The sequence below is a fragment of the Elaeis guineensis genome, chromosome 1 (assembly GCF_000442705.2).
Source record: "Elaeis guineensis isolate ETL-2024a chromosome 1, EG11, whole genome shotgun sequence".
Lineage (NCBI taxonomy): Eukaryota > Viridiplantae > Streptophyta > Magnoliopsida > Arecales > Arecaceae > Elaeis > Elaeis guineensis.
Window position 1 is genome coordinate 155,568,018 of NC_025993.2, and position 24,755 is coordinate 155,592,772.

A 24,755-nucleotide genomic window follows, 5' to 3' on the forward strand; every position below is an offset into this window, starting at 1 on the left:
CCTTCAAGGTCTTGCACAGTAATTGAGTTGAATATCTCTAAAAAAAAAAATCACGCACCATCTCACCGACACTATCGATCAATCACCACATACTTCTCAACTACAGACTTTCAAATATCCAACCATAAAATTAAACTTTTTTTTCTTTTTTTTTTGAAAAAAATCAACTATAAAGAAAAAAAAGGGCTTACCTTTTATTGCCTTGATCTCATGATTCACGGAGAAATTCCATTGACAAGGAAAGAAGCGGCCGAAGGCGTCGAGTCTGAAGGTTGGGGGATGGGCGGGGTGGGGGAGGGCGTTGCTGATGATCAGAGTGGATGAGAGAGGAGAGGAGGGCCAAGGCGGGAGGCACTGGATGATCGAGACGGGAGGCAAGTGGTGGGGGGGCCGTTGCTGGTAATCGAGGCAATGAGAAAGGAGGGGCGATGACGGCGCCAAAGGCGAAGATGGGCGGTGGATGATCGAGGCGGGAGGCAGGTGGCAAGGGGTGGCCGTTGCTGGTGATCGGGGTGATGAGAAAGGAGGGATGGTGATGACGCCAGGATTGACGATGGGTGGTGAGGGGAGGGGAGATGAGGGCGGAGGAGGGGAGGGTGGCAGCAGAGATTAAGGAGAAAGAATTAAGGGAGATTAGGGATTGGATTTAGGGATGTAGTGTTTTGGTATTGATGGGTTAGAGAGGAGGGATTAAGCATAGGATCGGATAATGGGGAGGCAGTGAAAAAAATTTATGAATCAAAATCTGAGAGCTCCGATACCTTGATGAATGTGGAGAGAAAGATTTTATTTTTCAATACTCAAGAGGATATATAAAAAATCTATAAATAGAGATATGTAGATCTAAATATAGAAAAAGAATAATAAAAATATGTCAAAAAATAATATTTTAGGACCTTTATTTAAATACATTTCTAGTTACCAAGAAAAAGAACTACCGCCATCCGAAATCTTTAGCCACTGCATGTGCCTGAAACCAACAGGTATGTCCTGCAAAACTCGCAAATGTACAAAACAAAGCTATTTAAGGTTTTTATGCACCGCTTAAAGAAAATGTAGCAGACACCCACCACCACAAGAGATGCATTAGTCCCTCTATTTCTCAGTACATCAAAAGTAATAAGCTCTAAAGAAAATTTAAAATTCACATGACCAAGCGTAGACATCCAATTCTCTAAGCAGAGAGTCCACACCGCCGTACCGGGTGATAGCAACAGAACACCAGAAAAGCGGTTTTGTACATCACATGGCAAAGCAGAGGCAGCTTCTTGTTAATTCCCGACATTTTTACACTATTGCAATGTGACAATTACTAAACAACAGACTTATCATTTAATGGACCTGGGGAAGCTTCCTGAATCAAACAAAGTTGACATTAAATGAAAATGACACTAAGAAAAAACATACTCTGTCCATAAAAGAACACTTATTTTCTTGTTTCACTATGAACAAACTGATTCGTTTACTTTCTGATACAGCTGGTAGACACTATACAGATCCCAAGAGCAACTGCACCATGAACCCAAACCTGATGCACTCTTGGGCCAGACGTCAGCATAGTATCATCTGTGAGGGAACTCTACTATGTGCTACTTGGAGTGCCCTTTATTTAAAGCACACAAGTTTCCTCCCACAAAGTATATTCCTGCAGTTGCAACAAGAAATTTGTTTAAATGCACATTCTTTCAAAGATACCAAGTGTTTTGCATGTTATTCTTTCAGCACCAGTATCAAATCCTGAAAGCAACTCATTTAATCTATTCTGCATGGCCATAACATGAGTCACATTTCAGATAAAGAACACTGTGATGAAGCCTGAAACAGTGCTTGACTAAGAGTAGTGCTGGTCCTTATTATGCTTCCAAGTTCTCAAGGTTTTGTCTTACCAAACATGCTTTCAAAGCAAGAGCAGCATATAGGGCTCAAGAAAGGGTCCGAAAAAGGGCAACATCTCGCACAAACAAGAAACACAATCTTTAAGGAATTCAAATTAGGATTCATGCAATCCACTATAGCAAATACATTTACTTTATATTCAGGAGAAAAATTTGAGTGGAGAAACTTATTGGTACCGCCGCCTATATATTTAGCATCAAAAATATAATTCATTCCTAGCCAAGCAACTTCTCAACCTGAGTTTCACACACTGGAATCTAATCAATGCCCACAAAGCCATAAAAAGCCTCACATAGTCCAACATTGATTTTTTTAGTAAGTTTGGTTATATGATGCACTAGTGTCTAAGGAATTTCTTAAATAAATTACCGAATTGGCTCCATTAGGCAACATAGTTTAGCTAGATATTTCTTGTGGAATGATCTAGATTTATTCGGGGATTCCTTGGATGGACAAGATATTCAGGAAGCAATTTTCCCAGGTGACAACTCTCAAAGCACTTAGCGGCATTTGTTAACTTAATACAGAAAGTGTAACGAAAGAAAATAATCATCAGAAAAATCCGTTTATGATGTTGAAACCAAAGAAAAGTTTGGATGAGTCAAGAATGATTTGGGGGGCAAATCAGACCACTTCATCCTTTTCCATGTACTGCTGCCAAGATCTAATTGAATCAAAAGGAAATGTTTGTTTATGGTGTCAAAAAGCATGCATTCTATTTGTTTTGACTTGTAAGGCCACCACTTCAAGTTGGTCAGACCTATGGGGAACAAGATGTTGAAAATTTATTGGTAAAGTTTTGGGATCCCAGAATTACTTGGCCCATGGTTACGTGGTCATAGCTTGTTAAAATATGAAATTGAGCCTACATCTCATAGACAGATCTTTGTGCTTATGGCCAAAGGAGTATGATATTTAGGTAGTAATTAACTAGGTGGAGATGACAATTCGGCATGACATTGCAGGCATCAGGTGCGGCAGGAAATTGATAGGGTTACCACACAATGATATATTTATTTACCAATAGGTCCAAATAGACCAAAACCAATATGTTACTTCTGCTAAACAAAACAAAAGAAAACAAAAAAAGAAAAGACATTCCAAATCCGCATCTCAAGTGTTTCTCTCCTGTTAGAAATATGGTTTGCCAGAAAAAAGAAAAACAACAGAAAAGAAACTTTGGGTCAGATTTGCAACTAAAATATCTAAGATTTTCATTTTCGCCAATTTAATTTTAAGTGGGTTGTATAAATTAATTATACATTTCAGATAATATATTCAAGAACACTGAAATCCTCCATTCTCTGAGGTATAGAACATATACATGCTCAGTGAATTTAAATCAACCAACTGATAAATCAATGCGCATTATACTAGAAAACAAGTTCCTCTGGTTCAAGAGGCCCAACTTTTAGACTTCTTTTTTAGCAAAAAAAGGTCATAAGGACAAACACAATGCCATTGTAGAAAAGAAAATGTTGAAGGTAGATGAAGAGTTAATCAATAGCAAAAAATGTCAGAACCAGACAGATCAGGCAACAGCAGCAGGGAATTGTACTGACTATGAGTTACACAAACTTGAAACTCCATGCTCCATGACCATGTTGCCAAACCAAAATATCAAATTTAAAACTACAAAAGATGTGGCTGCAATACTTTTTCATAAACAAGCCTATCAAGTTGCTCTAAAGTTTGGGCGGCAAAAAATTGAACCAACCCAAACCTGACCAGACCAGACCCCATTTGGGCTGCGTACAGGCCAGGGGTTTTTCATTTTGGGTCAAATATGGTCAAATTTTTAAACCTGAACTTTAAATGAGTTGGGTATTGTCAGAGCTTCAACCTGACTCAAGTCATGAGGGTAGAGTTTTGTTTAGGTCAAGATAGTATATGTTTGAAAATCATAAATTAAACTTCATGACTATTTGGCTCTTTTAGGGTAGTTTCAATTCGAAGTTATATCATTTTTCACTCGGACCAGAGTCAGAGCTTCAACCTGACTCAAGTCATGAGGGTAGAATTTTATTTAGGTCAAGATATTATACGTTTGAAAATCAAACTTTATAACTATTTGGCTCTTTTAGGGTAGTTTCAATTCGAAGTTATATCATTTTTCACTCGGACCAGAGTTCTTTTGCATATGGAAGGTCATTGTTATGGTTGACATGATCTTGAATGAAAATCATGAACTCAAACTTTAGAATTGCTAAATTCATCTTGATAATGAATGATTAAGAGTTCAAAGACTGAGTTTGATAGGATAGTTTAGGCTAATCAATAATTAAATTCGCAAAATAGATTAGGCTATAGGTCAAATTGGGTTACAAGGGTCAACAAATGGTGGGGTATGGTTCAAAAGGTCCTGACCCAATATTGGGACTGGTAGAGGTCAAGGTTTTGTACTCGTAAGCAACTACAATCTGACACATCCTATAAACAAGATTTTGGAAGTGTGTACAGAAATTGTTCAGCAAAAAGTCAGGAAACCAAATTTCTACCTATTTTGCTCGCAAAGATAGTCGGTACACCAAAGTTTCTACCTATTTTGCTAGCAAGATAGTCTGCACATTGATTCAAAACATGTGAAAGGCTCATCACACCCACCATAAGCACCATACTACAATGGTAGCAAATAGTGAATCCTGCTCCATGCAACAGTTTACCAAAGTTGCCAAAAATGAGTTTTAAATATTCCAAGGGATTATGGTCTTGAAGCAAGATGGTTTGTGTAGCGCCACTTGAAAGAGGGGAACCCCAGTGACCCCAAATAAATAGTAAACACCATGTTCATGGCACGTCCACTTCTTAATTGAGACAAATAAAGTGGCATCACCTCTTTGTTAATCTAGCTTGCATGGCACTTGCTCCTTGTCAAGGGCAATAGCCTCATTAACTACGTTAACGACAATGTCTTAGCTTTGGATTCAGAAGTCTCAACTAAAGACTCACCCAAAGAAACTATTGAAATAAAAACTAATGTAGATTTCAGGTGAATGATTCAATCCCCCCTTACTTTGTTGTTTGCTATTGGCTCTTTTGACAAAAAAAGTTGTTCACACAGCTGGCTAATGAATACAAGGTTTAATAGCACTTCCGCAGCTACAAAAGAAAATTCCACATACATCCCAATTCCATGCAAATCTACATGTAATATCAGGATATAGTTCCTTATTTAATATAAAATCTTCACCACTATTGGCTAAAACATCTCCATTGATGGGCTTATTCTTACTTTAGCCATCAAATTTTGATGACCATTTTGGGGCATAAGAGCAATAAATACTCTCTTTGATCCCTTGGTTGCATCAGAATAAGCTCCATTTTGTTCCCATTTGATTTGGATAGTTGTACGTCTTGCTAGCATAACCCATCTTGATAATTTGAATCACCACAAAGTTGGTTCCCCTAAATTTGCTAAGTTAGCATCACTTCCATCCTTGATCTGATTAGGTGATTTGCACACACTCTTGCATGGGTTGTGTGGACAGCTTCATGGCCATTACATTTGAATCAGTGCATAAAAAGACCTGATTTGAGTTGGAGTGGAACTAAACTAGTGAACTCGAGTTTTTGTTATGACTATTTCTAGGACAAGAGGCTTTATAAACCTGTTTTAACTCCAAGTCTCTTGGTTGAGTTGAGAGACTTGACCCCTTAGCTAGGGGGGGGATCAAGTTGATTGAGTTAGGGTTGGAAGCAAAAGCACATGCACTTGAAGGAGGTCCCCTCTGCATCATCTTTCTAGGATTTCTTTTAATGAAGATTTGAGGTCCCAGGATTTAAATACCGAACCATCCAATCCATTCAGCACATATAATACCAAACCCACAGGGAACTGATACTCAGTACACCCCTTGAGTCAAGTGTCAAAACCAAGAGATGTGCCATGGGGGCACTCAATATGGCCTGTACTGGTAGGGTACTTGCATCAAGGTCCAATGTGGCCATGGCTTGATCACTCTTCTTACAATCTTTCAGTGAAGAGAGATTGGTTATATTTATAATTTTCTCAACATCCATGCCAAAAAAAAAAAAAAAAAATCCTCAAACCTTATGCCAAATTCTCCTGCACTTAAAGCAATATATAGCAACATTTTTCATATATAAAGGTTGTCAGGAATTTCTCTCCTTCGGAATGATGACGGTCCCCAAACTAGGCTATAAATGAACCAAGCTTAAGCAACCTAGACCTAGCTCAAGCTCAGCTCTTTTTCTAATCTAGTCAAGTTCAAGCCAGCTCAGGAAATTTCAAGCAAAATTGAAGCTATTCAGAAAAGCTCATTTGAGGGATTTGATAGGAGCATGAGATTTTTCAATTCGTTCATTTATAGACTTTGAGCTAATTGTTTCAGTTAATTTTAACCTTAAACTTAAAATACCTTTTATTTACATAAACTGCATTAATTTAAAAGAATAAATATAAAGTATCTATATAAAAATGAGATAATATAATATATAATAATATAACACATAATAATACAATATGTATATTTTGAGTTTAATCAAGTCAAGCTCGAGCAAGCTAAGTTTATCTGTAGCTGGGCTCATCTATTAACCGATTGAGCAAAAGTCAAGCTGAATTTCGAGCCAAACACAAGCTACATATGAACACCTCACTCGTTTGACAACCCTACCCAGAATAGAAGGCTTGATAATATCAATCTAAACACAAGTGTGAGCAAATTTTTCAATCTACATTTTTGTGCATGTATCAAGCCATAAAGGCCCACATTTAGAGCAACAAATGACAACATCTCATATACAAAAGGTTGCCAAAAACCCTTGTGATTTCATAATGATGATGATTCCAAGGACCAAAGGCTTTGATAATATCGTTTGGCGCACAAACACAAGCAGAGAAACTCTTCAATCTATCTTTTGTGCATGGATAAAATCATAATGGAGTGCTTGCAATTATGGCAATTTGAAGAACAAGCCTCTAAGCACAATATCCTGTTGGCAACCCTGGAAGTCTTATCCAGATCATGGCATGTTTCATAGTTGCCTCCTTAGCATAGAAATTGGTCGTAAGCATTCAGCGGGAAGAACTTAAACAGCAGAGACCTAAGGTCCCATGCATGAGGACCTTGTTCATACACTCTCATGTGGAATTGGAAGATGAAATAAGAATCATTAACATGGAAGAGCTCAAACTCATTACTAAATTGCCATTTTTCTTTAAGCTATTAAATCCACCAAAACATGCCTATTAGAAACTTCCCATGGGGGCGAGGTGCCATTAATCCCTTTCCACTTGCAGATCATCTTCGGGGGAGTTCGGCATTTTTATAAAAACCTATTTAAGCTTGTTTGTCTTCTCATATGTTACTTTGTAAAACACCAGCCTGGTGCTAGAAGCATCTTGTGGCACCTTCCCCCAACTTTTCCCTCCATTTAATATAGGCTGGTTCTCCACCAAGGGATGTTCCCCCTTTATGCTGGACATTAACAAAAAAAAAAAGGGCAATCCAAGTGTATGAGGCCCCATTCATTGAAGCCCAGGCTTGCTTATGGTTGCTTACTGTGGGGATGGATCATTCCCAACACATGAGATTGCCAAGGGACGTGAAGATTTGCAATATCACTACAGTGATCCAAAATGACATGAATCCAGGGACAACAAAAGCTGCAGAGCTTTGAGAACACCCAGAATATCCTAAAAGCTTGACTTGAAGATTAATTATCAGAAAACTCTACAATAAATGTTTAAGCAGAAAGTCTCTTTCAGTCAAGAATCCATGAGAGGGAGAGAGAATAGATACTTACACATAAGGTCATCATAAGGGAAAACATTGTGATCTTGGAAGACTAAGAGGTAGCATTTTCTACAACAATGGTGACAAGGTCATGATGCAATTTGATGAAACACAGTGAAAAAGTTAGAAAATCCCAATAAGTAAAACTAGGAATTTAACTCAGATTATAATAAAATTATTACTCATGAAGATGCAACAGACAATGTCTGCATAATTACAGGCCAAGCATATCTGATTTAGATACTATATGCAACAATATTGTAAGACACCAAATATGAATATAGTTTAAGACTGAGATGATTCATTTTCATGAGCAAGGAGCATAGTTACTGACAATAGTGAACATCCACGTCGTGGCTTTTTCTTCTTCTTTTCCTTCTGTTTTTGTGGAGGCTGAATAACTACCTTGATGGCAGAATCAAACACTGCTTTAACATTCTGCAAATTGAGAATTCCTTAAGTTTTGACAAGATGTGCTGATTACAACCAGAAGAAAACAAAGGTAACACTACACAGTTGAATAAGAACACTTTTGATCGGAGGAGATTACTGAATCATATTTGCAGTTGTATTCTAAGCTAAATTACTATAATTACTAAAATTTGTAGCCTCAGTCCCTTTTTTTAAGAAAGAATCACATGACTCATAAGAAAACAATGCAGAATCACCTGTTGAGTTTTTGAGCTACACTCTATATAATTTGCAGCACCTATTTGCTTACGGAGTTCCTCTCCCTGACATCAAGAACCATGACCATTAAAATACTACTTGTTTCACAATCTTATGATACAGAAGATCAAGTCACATGCTTCACAAGGATGTACATATGATACCTGAGCAGTAGTAACAGGTATCATGCCAGGATGGTCTGACAGATAATGCTTATCTTCACGAAGATCTGCAGACAATATTAATGTATTTTTTAATTAATTAAATAATAGAAAAAAAGTAAATCCAATGTGAATGAAGGGGAAGCGTGCATATAGATAGCATAGATATGATAAGCCATCTTCCATTTTTCTGGCATTGGTTCTGGTTATTCTCCATGGTTCTTTCCTTTTCAATAAGATTAACCAATCCAATTTTCTTGTAACAAGGACTGGTTCTCATTTCAAAGCAACATCTATGAAAGAATTCTCATTCTGTGCATTTTTCTCAACAGTTACAAACAAGTATAAAACTCCCCTCGTCAGGGCCTTCTAGAGTTTGTTTGTAAAACCATACCACATCAATTACTTTTCAGCTGCTTTATGCTTAATTTCTTCAACTCCTATGAATAACAAGATTTAATAGAGCTATTTCTTCTGGTCTAGATGGTTAAACTAATTTTGACTGATTTTAAAGAGGTCATCTATTAAAGTCTTGATATGGATATTCTCCATCAACAAAGGCATGAGAGGTATGATTCAACAGCAGATTAATTTCCAAGAAACTAACTGAAGTGACTTGCCTATGATGCTTTTCAAAAAACATTTTTGTCTAATGATTCAATACTTCAGTTCGCTAGTTCTGTTTATCAGTTGTGGAGAATGTTGTCAATCTGGGTTTACATTTATAATATGTGTTGGAGATGGTGCAATCCCATACTATCAAATCCTACATTCTCCCTTCATTTTCAAGACTTTTTCCTGAGTAAGTCAGGGGACAGCAAAAGTTATATGAAACTAGCAAAGAATAATTAACTAAAACAATGGGTATTATTTTTCATGGAAGGACGGTTACTATCGACCACCAAAAGATGAAACAGCTCCCTAAACCCAAGAGCATGGCACAATCTTTTTGGTAATCATAAGCAACAGAAGGCAAAAGATCTTCTTATGGAATCTTACTTGATGACATTAGCTTTAAAATAAAAAAGAAAAAGGAATCAAATGCACAAAAAGTTGTTATGCATAGTGAAGGAAAAAGAACAATTTGCAAACAGAAATGTAGGGGCGGTCAAAATAAAAAGATTTACATTGTCATCATGTTTCAAGCTAAAAAGGAAGTTGGCCAAACCGGACACTTTTTGAGCTAAGAAGGCAATTTTTTAAACTTGACCCATGTTCTGTATTTTTCCAATTGAATCAGATATATATTGCACATGAGTTTGATTCAGTCAGATGCATTTCATCCACGTGTCGACTAGGGAATTTCTAAAATTTTAAAATTAAGGACCTATTCAGCATCGCTTTTATTTCTTATTTTTTATTTTCATGAACAAAATCATAGAATCAAGGCAAAAAAAATGCTTGGAGCTATTGTTTCTATTTTTCTATTTCTAAAGTCATTTTCATTATATATAAGAAAAAATGAAAGAAAGAAATTCTTACTGTTACTACTTTCAAAAAATAAGACACTCATATCTTTATCACCACCGTCGTGATCTCCACCAACATCACTACCACTACCACCACCATCGTTTCCACCACCACTATTGCCACCGGCACCATCATCTCCACAACCACTATTGCCATCGGCACCATCATCTCCACCACCACCACCACCAGCGTCACCGCCACCACCATTGCCGTTGCCAACCCCACCACTTTCGCCCTACCGTTACTGCCACCACTATCATCGCCGCCGCCACCACTACATCGTCAATGCCCTCATCACCACTGCCATCATGGCCACGTCATTAGCAACCTCCTTGCCACAAACATCATCATTATAGCCTCCTTTGTCTTTGCCACCATTATCACCACCTCGGCCAACATCATCATGTCTATACTTTTAAAATAATTAACTATACCAATATATTTATGCTTGAAAAAAATTGAGAAATAAAATGGAAATGAAATAAGGCTAACTATTCATGCAGATTTAATCAAATGCAAGAAATGCATCCAATACCAAGAACTAGAAAATTTCAAAAAAAAAAAGGAAAAAGAAAAAAAATACAACGACATGAAACAAATTTTAAAGCCTTAAAAGGAATCTCCATGTTTTAGGGGAAAAAAGGCCCAAACATATGGTTCCTTATAGACACCTAGTTAGCCTTGTAGAACACCCAAAAATAGAGTGTGAAAAAAAGCTTTAACCAAAGTTAATAACAAGCCAAGATTAGTGCATACTAAACCTGCATGGAGATCTACCTAGCCAAGGTTATGGATCATTGATCCAATTGCCTCTATATTTTAAAAGCACATAATAATTATTTTCTAAAATAAATATATAATATAAAATAATAAAAATTATCTATTTTTGCAGAGAACTTGTAAAAAAAATAGATAGATTTAAGAAAATGTTATATGTATTGATATTTTTTAATATTTTAAACACAAATTCCTGAAAATATCATAAAAGGAAAGCATAAATCATTTTTTATCATAGCGAAAAGGATTGATTTTCATAAAAAGAAATAATAAATGGAATATGAAAAATGTTGTTTTCATGATGTGAACAAGTTTTAAAATAGTATAATAAGACGTCAATACAGAGCAAAAATGAATATTGCCTCAACACTTGAGCAATTGGCTACTTATTCCAAGAACACTAGCTCTGTCCTTCAAGCTTCAAAATCTGGACCATATCCATAAAAATTCATGAACATGTATCCTGATTCAAAAATTGCTAACCCAATCCAATCCGAACTGAAAATGGATATGGTCGGATAATATCGACCTATTTTCAGTCCTAACCCCATGGGCTTGCCCTTTAGGAGGGCCAGATGCAAATCCTGGGTATTGCTTTAATAGAAGAATAAGGAGAAGAGGAAGCAAGAAAAATCTGAATAAGCGTATGAAATATCAACTATGAAGATAATTCTGACAATTCATAGAATCCTGAATCCATAATCCCGCCAAAATGACAAAGCTCAGTCTTTTATTCCAAATAAGCAAACTGAAAAACTTAATTTGGAAAGGATTTTTGTTCTTTTACTCCATATTACTTGTGTTTTTTAACCTACACATAATGTCCTAAAGGAATTGAGATATCGGCTTCTCAGAAAGTTCTAAATGAAAAAGAGGAATGGTAATATCATATTACCAAGCAATCACCATAAGGCGGAAAGAGTTCTAGCATATACAGTTGATTTTTTATCAAATAGAACATGGATTGAGTCCAAAACAAAGTTTTCAATTATGACAGCTGGAGAAATCAGTACTGGCATTTGTTTTCTCTCTTTAGCAATTTAATATAGATATAATTCCTGGCCAAAGGAGTTTCGATGAATCCATCACATGAGAAGGATAATATGGACTGCATCAGTTAATGCGGAACAACAAATATTCTTGCCGGCAGCCAGCTCAGTTGAAAGACATTAAATTAGTACGAGAATCAACACTGAATAACAACTGGAAAGACATAGAAAACTATCAATTGACTGCAGCAAAGCACATGCATGAATGCTTATTTTATCATTTCACTATACCTAATTTGGTGCCGACCAACACCACAGGGACTCCAGGCGCATAATGCTGAAGCTCAGGTATCCACTAAAGATCACCAAACATAAGCTCATTATTTTGCCCAAACTTAAGATAAAAGGAAATACCGAACCACCAGCGCAAATCCATGATCTCATGCACACCTTCTTCAGAACATTTTCATAGCTCGCTCGGCTCACCAGCGAGAAAGCCAGCACAAAGACGTCCGCCCCTCGGTAACTCAGAGGCCTCAATCTATTGTAATCCTCTTGCCCTATCCATGTTTGAAAAAAAAAATCTCGTCAAATGAAACCGACATTCGCGCAAAAGGAACTGCGATGCGAGAAGAGGGGTGCCCAGTTCGACATTTCTGTTCGACACAACCAAACAACAAAAGAAAATCTTTACCCGCTGTGTCCCAGAGGCCTAAATTCACAGTGGTTCCATCAACAACAACATTGGCGCTGAAGTTATCGAACACCGTCGGAATGTAGTCCTACAAGAGATCAAGAACCGGATCCAAACAAGTGAGAGAAATCCCCAAAAAAAAAAAAAAGAACTCTTTTTTTTTTTTTTTGAAGAGAAAGAGCCACCGAAGAGGAACTCTTCTTTCTAAGAAGATAGAAAAAAAAAAAAGATTACAGTCGGGAACTTGTTGCTGGTGTAGCAGATAAGCATGCAGGTCTTCCCGACGGCGCCGTCGCCAACGGTGACGCATTTGATGAACCGGGAAGCACTGGAAGACATCTTTGCTTAAAACCCAAGAAGGAAAGGAGGAAGAGAAGGATGGGGAGGGAGGAGGAAGGGGAGGACAAAGTGAAAAGGAATGAGATAAAGAGAGAGAGGAGTAAAGAGGAAGGGGTGGGGGGATGCCGCTTTTGAAAAGGGGAGGAGAGTGTTAGATCACATGATTCTCACTGCCCATAGCTTTTATTTTGCTGGCAATAGAGAGATAGAGATGGGTTCTCTCTCTTATGCACCTCTCTGCTCCCCCCCCCAACCAATGAGTCCAAAAAGTGGGAGGGAGGAGAGTCCTCGTTTCTGTTTGGCCGTGGCTCGCATTGGCCTCGGTGTACGACTGAAACAAAGAGAGAGAGGGTATAAATACAAGTGGTGATATTTATTAGCCACGCATGAGATACTGTGAATGAGATGAAGCTTGGTTTGGAAGCGAGCTTGCAGGCTATGTTGCCATCTTTTGCGGGATATGCACGGCTGGTTGCAGTTATCAATAGCGGCTCGATTGGATTGTAATTGATGGACGGTCCGTGATCCCGCTACAAATTACTAAGTCGTAACTTTCCCGTACTCCTGAGATCAAAGACGAATGGATCTTGCCACATGCTAGGTAGGCCTTGGATGTTTGTTTTGGAGTTAACATGGGTAATTTTGTCTCCTAGTTAGCTTGGAGATCTTTTATTAAGCATTTATGTATCAGATAGACCAGATCTAGGCATCTAGTGGATCAATCTAATAGTTACTCGCCATGTTACCCTCGATATTTAAATAATTCAGGATCAAATGAGATATATCTATTATCTACCGTACATATGCCTCCAGATTTGGATTGATCCACTAGATCCGGCCCACGCAATGATTTCTCATCTTAGGCAGGGGATGCCACATGGTGTAACTTCTTTGTAGTATAACTTTAAATGGACTTGATGAGAAAATTTCTTTTTATTTTGACAGCGAATTAAAGAGTCACATTTGAGCTTAGAAAGTAGCATTTTAAGTTGTATGGTGCACCAAACATTTGCACACCGTCTTTCTAAATCCCAAAATCCAACAGGTATGGCGGACATGAAGGGGGCAAAAAAAAAAAATGGTTCCCTCTTTGTAGAGAGCATAAACCATGCTTTTTCTGGGAACTTGATTAGATTACTAGGCTATTGGGTATTTCATAATGGTTGTCATATGGCTTTTCCATTATAATCTTTCATGACTCTCATGTATGAGTGGTGGTTGGAAGAAACCTCACTTTTTACTGCAGGAGGCCTTGTTCATTCAATAATGATATAGCAACTGAGATTATGACGGTAGATTGGTATGGGGGGAAATTATTTCAGATGTGATCCAATTCATGTTTCCTTCCATTTAGTTAAATGTCCCCTACCCGTTTAGGTCGGTCTCATTAGCTACTTACCCATCACTCATGTATTGATGGACTATGGTTGGTGAGTAAGAATTATGAGTCATGGAGAAATTGAGCTTTATCTAGAAGCTACTTAATACAGAAATCTATAAAATTTTGGTTTTGGTTGGCCAGCGAGAGTATCCTTGTTAATTCAGTTTGAGGGGAAATCAACCATCCATTTCTTTCACCCTAGTTAAGTGCTCACCGTCCATCAAATTGGTCTCTCATTATACTCATTTGCGCATCTTTCATGTATGCAGGAAGTATGGTGGATAATTTATAAATACGAATGGTCGAGAATTTATCTTGAAGACATGAATTGTAACATTTATAGTCTTTGGGTCTATTTCTTGTTTGTTAGCAAGAATATCTTTACTAAATTGAGGAGAATATCTTTCACATGAACATCTTTAATATCTTTACTAAATTGAAAAGACACCAACAAACTCTTTCACATGAATGCTGTATAAATGAAGGCCATCTATTCATCGTCGTCTATAACCATATCACGTATCAAACTGGTAAGGAGCCAAGCTCTGGATTATGTTTGAGCTCAGCTCATTTTTTGATGGAGTCAAGCTCAAATGAGCAGTCAAACCTGAGCTACTCAAAAGCTACGTCTGCAACCCTAATCAAGATGCCCCATGGTGATGAGATGATCGCCAGATTGATTAAAGGATTCACACATGTACATCTCGTAAAGCATTTAGATTGGAGACATCCAATACAAGTTAGATTGTAATCACGGTTGATGAAGACTTACATTCTTATACTAGCAAAGCCTGCTTCCAAATAAAATCAGGAAAAAAAATGAGAAATATTTGTAATTTCAACAAAAAGATCCAACATCTCAGTGTATTAATCACGCATTTTAGTTAATGCACACTAAATAGGCCAAGTATTTTTTTATTAGATGAGCCCATCTGCTTGATCAGGCTCCTGCTGAAATTAACAATTCACCCTTTAGTCTAAATGCATCACATGGGTGGGCTTCACCAAATAAAGGAAATAATAATAATAATAATAATAAAATGTAAAACATGGCCCATCCTTGACATGATCATATGCAAAGAATTATTAATTGCAAATCACCACTAATTAACTCGATTTCCATTGTCCCTGCATCATTACTTCCCATTTTACTCATAACAGATGTCTGCAGAGAGTAATCTGAAGCCCCACGTCGCTAGCGTAAGAGGTGTCGGTAGCCCGCATTATTAATGATAATTATTATATGTTTGAAAGTGAACAAGTAATGGTGGATTAGTAGTCCATTCCGTGGCTTGCTGTGGACGGCTAAAACGCAGCCAAGTTTCAGATATGAGGCCTCAATTGTTTGATCATATACATATGCATTTAATTCTGGTATCTTTGTTTCATTTTGTACTACTTTAAGAGATCAACAATGCCAATAGATTCAAATCCAATGTAGTTGGTAGGACTGAATATGGGTCGGATTCGATTGGATTAAGAAAAAATTTTCATCCGATCGAATCCAATCGGATTGAAGAAAATTCAAACCGTTGTCGACCATTTATCGTGTATAAACCATTTGAAATCGAAGTGAACGGTTTGTAGCGAATTCGGATGGATTGTGTCGGTTTGAATTTTAATGTTGACTCAATGTTAATTTTAAATCCAATATTAATCCACTTAAGCTTATTTATTTTTTTTTATCAATTTAATATAAAAAAATTTAAATCTTATAAGTTATAAATTATGGACTTATTTTTGAATCTATATAAAACAAAATAGAAAAGAAAAGATTTATCCATCTGAAAGTATCTACATCTGAAAATTTTTACTTTAATATTGTCTCAAATTGATATATTTTCATCAATAATTCAACATTAATATTTTCATAAATCCAAATGAATGACGTGGTATCTTTTAGAATAAGGTATTGAAGTCTAAACGATGTTGTCCCAAAATAAAAGTGAGTTTGTGAAATACTACATCAATTGTGTTCGATTTCATACAGATTAAAAGTGTAAGAACTGAATCCGACTGTAAATAACTGATTTTTTTACAAATCCTAATCTGATTTCATCATATTTATGTCTTTTAACCGACCAAAATCAATATTTATTGGGTTGGATTGGATAGATTTCTTCAAGTTTTGGTTATTTGCTTAGCCCTAGTGGTTAGGCACAATTCAACGACACAATTTGAGAGTCAACTAAGTTGCAAATGCTTCGGCCACACCATTTGCTTGGTCTTTACGTAGGTGTTATTTGAGTAATTTTGTGTGGAGTAATATAAAACAATTAGCCAGTTAAAGAAGTAGTCATGATGATATTAGATTATAAGATGTCCATTTCGGATGAATATCCCAATGAAACATGATGGTCGCCTTCACTCCATTAGTGGATGGCATCAACCCGGTCTACTACGCAGACGAAGCGAGTTCCCACCAGGGTACCGCCTGTAATGCATGTCAGGATGCATCCTATGCATGGCGCGTCATTGCCATAAATCGCATTGCAATTCTCATAATCCTAGAAGTGTTACTCGATCGTAAGAAGCTTAACCAAGGGAATAGACGGCATGCATTAAAATCATCAAAAGGCATTCTGGTAGTATTCATGAAACGAATCAGTAACTTCGAGAGAAAGGTAAAACAATAAACAAGGAGGATAGCTTTCTGACGGGAAACCGGCAAGTAACTTGGGTACGGTTCATGTGGCGAGGATAACAAGCAACCCCCCACCCGTTTTTTTTCCCGTTCTCCTAAGGAAACGTGACCACCAGATTATTGCTTTACAACAAAGGAATAGCCCAAACAAGTGCAGTAACAAGGGGGTGGCGAATGCCCGATACCCCGAAAATTCAACCGGGAGCAGGACAGCGTGGCGAGGAGGGTAGGACTGACTTCAGGAAGCACTGAAGAAACCCGAAGAGTGCCGTAAATGTACAAGGCTAAATGTGCCAATGCAGGAAGGAGCTTTTGACCATCCACCCACTCTTTCCAAATGGTCGTACATTATGAAACTACCTACGTAAGGAAATGCGAACCGTCTAAATTGCCGAAAACCTCCGGTTCACAATTACGTGTTCATTTGCGGACACGTTCATCTAATGACACAATCACGTATATTTTACTGATATCAGCTGTTGCCTGTGCATTGCTGTTATGTTAGGTGGACATGCAAATGAGTCTGGTTCTCTGGTCGGGCCTCAGGCCAAGTCAATTCATCCAAGAGCCTGCCTAATATTTTATAATAAACTCCTTGCTGCCGGCACCCAAAACGAAAAACAACATGCTCACATCGTCGGTCGTTTTTATACGTCACTTATATTCAACCCTTTTTTTTGTTTTCCCTTTCGTTTCTGATTTGCTTTAATGTTAGAACTCTTCTTTCCCAATTCTGGATCTTTTCCCTCCATCTGAATCCTTCTTCAGTTTCGTCCTTGCAACTATGTTTACAACAGTAATTCTCTGCTTTCCTCGGATGACACAACTGTTAGATTTTTTTAAACAGGCAATGGGCGCCGAGCCATTCGTTTTATTGAAAACAGCCTCTAAAGAGCGAATTTGGTTCCTATTCGCTTAGACGAAAGCTTTAGACCAGCGTAAGCACACTCCAAGTGGAAATTACAAATGGCTTCAGCCAACCGGTAGGTAGCTAGACGCTTGGCCCCCAGGAGCATATTTGGAGATGATACCAGAAGCAAGCACCGGATCAAGCGCAGTGTATGGCCTCTTGCTCTCAAGTTAATCACCACAAGTGCCAGGCAGCCTCGAGGGGGTACACGACATCTAGCTCAGGGGCTGAAATTCCTTATGAGGGCCTCAAATGTGGGAGATCCTGGCACGTGGATCATCCATGGATGAAATTCCGACGCAGATGCATGGTACGCAAATGTTCTCTGTCAGCTGATAAATAAACGCGGACCAACAGGCCCAAGAACTAAAAGTATAAAAGAAAACAAAAAAACTTAATACCAAGAAACTCTAGTCTCTGATAATCTCTCTCTTGGGATCACAACCAAAATCCCTACTGAGATAATTCACTTCTTATACTACACCGTCTGAACTGCATGGAGTAACTTAGCATGACACCACAAAATACGGTAGTTTATAACTTGTCGAGAATACAATTGCTACACTACAAGTTGACTTATGCCTAGAGATAGACAGGCGAGCCTTTGATATCCGTGAAATATGGAGTTTTTTTTTTTTACCATCTTACTAACCGATTTCTTAGCTTACTTGAAACTTCTTACAAGAGAAACATGGAAAAGCCCGCAAGATGCGTTCTTCTCCATGGTGCTTCTTTTTCATGCCTTCAAATCATCAGACACGGCCGAGGGTATACAATGTGTGAGGAGGATGTCCTTTGTAGCAGCCTTTGCAGTCTTTGTCTGGAGGACTACAATCTGTCAGCAGAACAGAGAAATTGTTAGTATTCATTCTCCCAACAGATATTAATCTTGTAGGGGTTTATAAGACAAGTTTCGTTGGCATTTTCGTTGACAAGAATAAAGGTTCGAAAACCAAAGTAGCATGTAGGACATGAGAAAGAACTCAACAGCATTCCTTCTTTCTCCTTTGCCATGAAAAGCTTTCAGGTTTTCACCATCCTACAAGACTCTACCCCCAGTTATTTGGCAAGAACATGTGAACTGAACTCATTTACTCGGTTCCCTTTAAATATCCATCAAATTCCTCAAAATGATAACCAATGCTGCAACAAAGGTATTGCAGGGAGGGAAAGGAGAGAACAGGGGGAAGGGGGGGTGGTGGAGGGGGAGGAGGGGGGCGGGAGAGGGAGAGAGAGAGAGAGATACCTGTTGGTACTCTAAATCAAACCGCAAAAACTCCTCATCACAGTTCTCTACCATGGTTGCCAGGCTTTTCAGATTCTTGACTGGTTTACCATTGAAAGCGAGTACCTGCAAATATGGGCCAAAAGTAGTCAGGACCTAACAATCATTAAAGAACTAACAATATATGCAGAATCATTAACTAAAATAAGGATTGACTAGAGAAGATTTCATCAATATGAATTGAGAAAAAAAAGCAATCACACAGACATTATTCCACCAAATCAACCTCAAGGAATCAGAAAGTATATACTAATGTCAGGTTTTTGTTCTCTGAGAAATTATCACCTGAGTGTTGACAATATCTTCATAGCCAATATTTATATCTGCCACAAGCACCTGTAAAGTTCAGAAGGAACAACTGCATCACTATCCAGACTACAGGATTTAGGAACCAAGCTATCAAATCAAATACACACACACACACACACATACATCAATTGCACAGGAGTGAACTAGACTCTGACAAGGAATATAAATAATATAGGAAGAAATTACAAACCTGGGAAACCACCACTAGTTGCTCATCATGTGATTGTGCCATTGAATGTAAATGTTTGTCCAACAATTTAACAGGTGCATCATATTCATAGTCCTTCCCATACTGAAGAATAAATAATTTTAGTAAGTATAACAAAAGGCTGCATTTTGGGAGCATTAACTCATTGAAGATGTCACTGTCAAGAAGTGCTAAAAGATAACCAATGCATGCATCTAGGAAAGAAACCAATACATGATCATTCACAAAATTGCTACAGGAAACCAATATATAATTTTTTGATCCCTCTTATATCAGGCAAGATAAGCATTTATAAGTTTAATCCTACTAACAATAACTAGTCGAAGACCCACGTTGCGCGGGGCTGGATGTACGAACATAATTTTCTTCTAGATCTGATCAGATTGAAAAAAAAAAATTATATATAAATAGTAAAATAATATTCATTCAAATTCTTAGGATCACTTCGTATTTTCAACTACCTATATAAATAGGCTTTATTTGTAAGAATATAATAATACCATACATTAATAACATAATTTAATATGAAGAAGTATTCCAACAAAACTCATTTAAGAAACTGAGTTGGAAACACTCCACTACTCTTTTATAGAGTATTGTTATATATATATATATATATATATATATGATGTCCAGTTTAAGGAAAAAAATCCTCAATCATTCCTCAGCTTTTCATATTTTTTTCATGGCTGAAATAATGGAAAAAAATAACGTCCATGAACTTCTTGTGACTTTCTATGATTTTTTTTGGGGAATATTCAACAAATTACTCAAATTTTAAGAACTTCTAGTAGTAGAAGTATTTCAAATATCCTTTAATTTCTCTCTTTTTTTATTGTTTCACATTTTAGTCTTTGATGTACCCCAAAAATTTATCAGATTATGATGTTTCGCCTTAACAAATAACTCAGCTATATTGCTATCAACACAATTAACATCTAAATAATCCTAGGGCTGAAAGAAGTCAACAGGAGCAGCAATGCACAAATTATTATAGCTATTTGGGCAACTCATTATATGCCATAAATAATTATGGACAAGCAATGGATATGGTAAGCTGATGTGTACACAAGTAGAAACTACACAAGTTTCTGAAAAATCACTGCTGAAATTTTAAAAGAGGGCTGAGAGATACAACTGCTAAACTGCAAGTGTAAACTATCTGTTTTGGTTCCAAGTCAATGTTATCTAATTACACATTATTATTTTAATAATTGTTAAATATAACTTGCAGAAAAAGGGAATAAAGTAATTGAAACTTTACCAATACATAGACTGAAAAAATTATATACCAACCTACAACCGAAGGGACTAAAAAAGGACCAGTTCTCGCAAAAGGAACATGACCAGATATGTTTGAAAAAATTATAATTCAAGATATCATATGCAACATTGCATTGAGAGACGAAATATATCTATTTATACCTCTCATTTTTATTCATGTAAAATGTAACAATATGGAAAGAAGCTATTTCTCTTGCACCTCTGAACGAAGATATGGAACGGATATTGCAGCGAAGACAAAGCCTGCAATTATGTAATATGAAGGAGGCTTCCCCCTAATATGAGCTGGAATGAGCCTCTTGTGAGTTGCAAGTTTTATGTTAAACTCATAAACTTTCTTTTCCCGTAAAACTTTAACCACCGCATTCTCCCCAGTGTACTTTTGAGAAACAAGGTAACTAAAACCAATGCGTTCTCCATGCCTGAAAGGAACTAAAGATCAACACAAAAACCAGTAAGTGCAACATATAGGCAAGAATGAAATAATTTTTGAGAAAAGTCACTATACTGTCATTCTCCTTTAGCATGCCTAGAACCAAAAATAAAAGCTTAGAATCATCATCAAGTGTTCTGCTAATTAGGAATGCAAGACCCATCGTGATTTCTTTTGAGAAAAATAATGGAAATTGTTACATGCAAGGATTCAAGTCCCAACAAGACGTCCCGTGGGACACCAAGACGAGATATAATCTCATATGTCAGGACAGGGCATCCTGCTAATGTCCCAGCATCCCAATCGGGATATCTTGGGACATCCCTTGTCCCAAATGTTGGGACGGGGCAGGATAGCGGCGCGTCCTATTCCATAAAAAAGTCGGGACAGTCTCGTCCCATGGGATTTAAAACCTTGATTACATGTTTGGGTAAGAGGTGCCGGTGATGGGCAAATTGCCCTTAAAGAAAGTTCAAATATGGAGGCTTATATTTAATTGAGTCAATGTAACAATGCAGCAAGGGCAATTGAATATAGTCTATAATTAGTCACTAAAAGTTCAACACTAAGGCTTATGCCTAAGGCAGATAATGAAAACCCTGTGTGCAAAGAATGAATCTTGCACTTAAACTTGGCATGGAGGAAGGTAAGGCACCAGATTATTCGGTTCACAATGAAGAAGACATTTATCGATTGTATATGATAAAACTACATTTAAAATAGCAATAACAAATGAATAACTATATAAAGTGTTTTCCTAGAAAGTGTCACATGTAAATCATGATATCATGTTATTGAAAATTGAGGTAGGTGACTCGATTTTCGAACGGTGAAGGTAGACCATATTTTTAACAAATTGCTCACAAGCTTTGTTTACTTCACCATGGAACTTGGTAGAAAATGCAAGATTAGTTATAACAAATTGTGCTAAAAATTTGCCCCAGATCAAGTTGAAAGAAGATAAAAAGATACAGTTATTCTAACTTTGAATCAACCAACTCAAAGTATTGCCTTGCATAGCACACACTCCAGAAAGCAACTTCCCAGCTCTAAAGTCCATCAACCACCACAGAACCTAAGTTGCGCAATGGACTATTTTTAAACAATGACAATCCTCATAAATCTAGAGAATGTATCAAATAGACACAATAAGAGTGTAAAAGAGAAAATTGATCAGTCCTTTGTTTTAATATGGATTATGGAATATAAATATAATGCAAGTGAAGGCTCGGACAGCTCCAATAATTAAACAGTCAACATACTACCAAGGGTAATTTGATATTTAAATCTGTGGAGGATGATAAACTAACAGTTCTTTTCCAACAGATGCAGTCATCAGGATTCTAAGCAATATTTTTTAAATACACACATGCAGGCATGCACAAATACATGCATACATAATGTACCCACATTTGTGCACTCACAAGAGGATACATGGAAAGAGGGGAGATAACGAGTGCATAAAAAAAAAAAAACTGCACTATCAAATCCCTTTATTTTACTCTTTTCAGATAGAAAAATTTTTATTATGTGAGTTAACATGCCTCCATCACCAGTACCTGATGCACACTAATACACGGGTGCAAAGTTGAATTGCCATCACCCAGTTAGCTAGCAACAATGATATTCAGAGAAACAAGCAAGGAGTTATTATCCTTGCAACATACATGAATAATATTGTGTGTCAAAGATCACAGGTTTCCACAGTAAGAGCAAATCAAGTGGGGAAAAATATTAAATAGAAAATTCAAATATATTATTTGAACCTAAATGCTACTTTAATTCAGCATGAAGTTGCAAGTACCAGTTCCATCATTAGCAATATCAACACCATCAAAGCTGAGGATGATATCAGATGGTTTAATAAACTCAGATTCTGGTGCAGTAGGCTCTACTCTCCTTACACGCACACCCTTCTGGTCAGGCATCATTCCCATTGCTTTCCGCAGATCAGGATTTTCCATCTTCTGCCACTCAATCCCAAGTATAGGGAATCCTGTCATAAGAATAAAATTATGTAAGCAAAATAAATGTCTGCCAAGAACTCCAGGTGATCAAAAGAAAGAGAAAGGGGAAAGTAAAAGCCTGGATGTCTGGTGCAGGTGTTGGAACAAAGTGACACATTCTCATCTTCATGTCAAGTTGTGCATACACTCTAAGAAATATTGAAGGAAGATGGACATAAAATATAAACATATAATAAAGCTAGAATCTTGGTTTAGGAAAGCCAAAATAAAAATAATCCATTAAATGGAACCACAACATTGGGTACAACTGCAATAGGCCACGGCAACTTATAATGTGTATAGTATATGTAAACATATTATGTATACGTATTTAAAGTTCGGAAATATACAACTTCATAGACCAGATAAAGCAAGGCACGTATTTAGTTCTACCTAAAGAAGCACATTTGCTGCTCATTACTCGGTAGACTAGACATCAGGAAGTGATCACATATAAGGATAAAAGCAGTAAAAAGAAACTACAAATTGATCTAATTGTGCTTCATAAATTCATGAAAAACTGAATCATTAGGTATTTGAATAGCAAAAAGAAACAGAATCATTGACCTAAATGCAAGTAGAAGGATCAAAGAGAACAACCATGCTGGAGAGAGCAATAAAGCCAGATAGCCAGAGCAAACTCATGATCATATGGTAGATAGCAGCTGTCAGACCTTTTTCATGGGCATCATTTTTTCCCTTTTTCTGATGGAAAGGAATTCCAACTGAGCTTGTATATGGCATTATCCATGCAGATACACTATAAAGGGTATGAAAGTCTAGGAGGGTTTACTTTTACACCTCAAAAGGATGACTATAAATCTAGGTTTTCATCAATTACATCTCACAGATAGGCCAACTAGGTAAGCATAGTAATAATTTCTGTTCCCAGATAAAAAGAAAATAAATACTGATCTGTAAGGATACAAGACTTCGAGCACATTAAGACATGAAGACGGCCACATATGACAGTACTTATCAGCAATCAATGATATATTCTCGCATTGCATATCTTTGGAGCCATTACAAGTATGCGTGGACAACTCCAAGGGATTCGATACTGTTGGTGCAAAAATCCGCTCGCGCCGGAGAAGCTGGAGTCGAGGAAGCCGCGGTCGCCGTCGGGACCTGCAAAGGAAGTCTAAACCGGAGGTGGGGTTGCTCCGGCAAGACCCTCCGACGCTCAAGTCAGTTCTCTGCCTCAACAAGAATGGAGTGCTCGAACGGAGAATTTAGCAGAGTTTTTAGATGAAAGATGAGAGCTTATAGAATAACGTATCTGGGGTCCCCCTTTTTATAGGCGGAGAGCGCAACAGACTGATAGCGACGTTCATAACCGTCTGGTAGTGAGCCGCCCACAGTCAGGAGGAATTTATTGCGGAGGGTAGAGGAGCGGGATCGTGGCTATCGCTGCGGCTCGTCACGTGGAATCAGTTACGGGGAGTGGAGCGGCGTCCGCTGTCGTGACTTGTCAGAGAGTGGTGGAATCGCACAGAATCCGCCGTAGGGGGTGGAGCAGAATCATGACCGTTAATACGGCTTGT

General features: G+C 37.5%; 2 protein-coding genes across 2 annotated transcripts in view; both read right to left on the minus strand.

Annotated features, from left to right (window-relative positions):
* Positions 1-1,247: 1,247 nt before the first annotated feature.
* On the minus strand, positions 1,248-12,920 carry LOC105039178 (rac-like GTP-binding protein 3). The gene is made up of 8 exons (XM_010915235.4): positions 12,647-12,920; positions 12,413-12,500; positions 12,169-12,278; positions 12,010-12,073; positions 8,486-8,550; positions 8,321-8,386; positions 7,987-8,090; positions 1,248-1,645 (listed from the first exon to the last, which is right to left on the minus strand). The coding sequence occupies exons 1-8, from the start codon at positions 12,749-12,751 to the stop codon at positions 1,606-1,608; spliced, it is 642 nt and encodes a 213-aa protein (XP_010913537.1). The 5' UTR covers positions 12,752-12,920; the 3' UTR covers positions 1,248-1,605.
* A 5,141-nt stretch (positions 12,921-18,061) lies between these two features.
* LOC105039179 (protease Do-like 9) overlaps positions 18,062-24,755 on the minus strand; it is a 29,226-nt gene continuing 22,532 nt past the window's right edge. The window contains exons 4-9 of the mRNA XM_010915237.4: positions 23,010-23,201; positions 20,972-21,204; positions 19,471-19,572; positions 19,257-19,307; positions 18,933-19,037; positions 18,062-18,521 (exon numbers count right to left, since the gene is read on the minus strand). Of these exons, the coding sequence (XP_010913539.1) occupies positions 18,423-18,521; positions 18,933-19,037; positions 19,257-19,307; positions 19,471-19,572; positions 20,972-21,204; positions 23,010-23,201 (782 nt within the window). The 3' untranslated portion in view covers positions 18,062-18,422. The remainder of the gene's footprint in view (positions 18,522-18,932; positions 19,038-19,256; positions 19,308-19,470; positions 19,573-20,971; positions 21,205-23,009; positions 23,202-24,755) is intronic.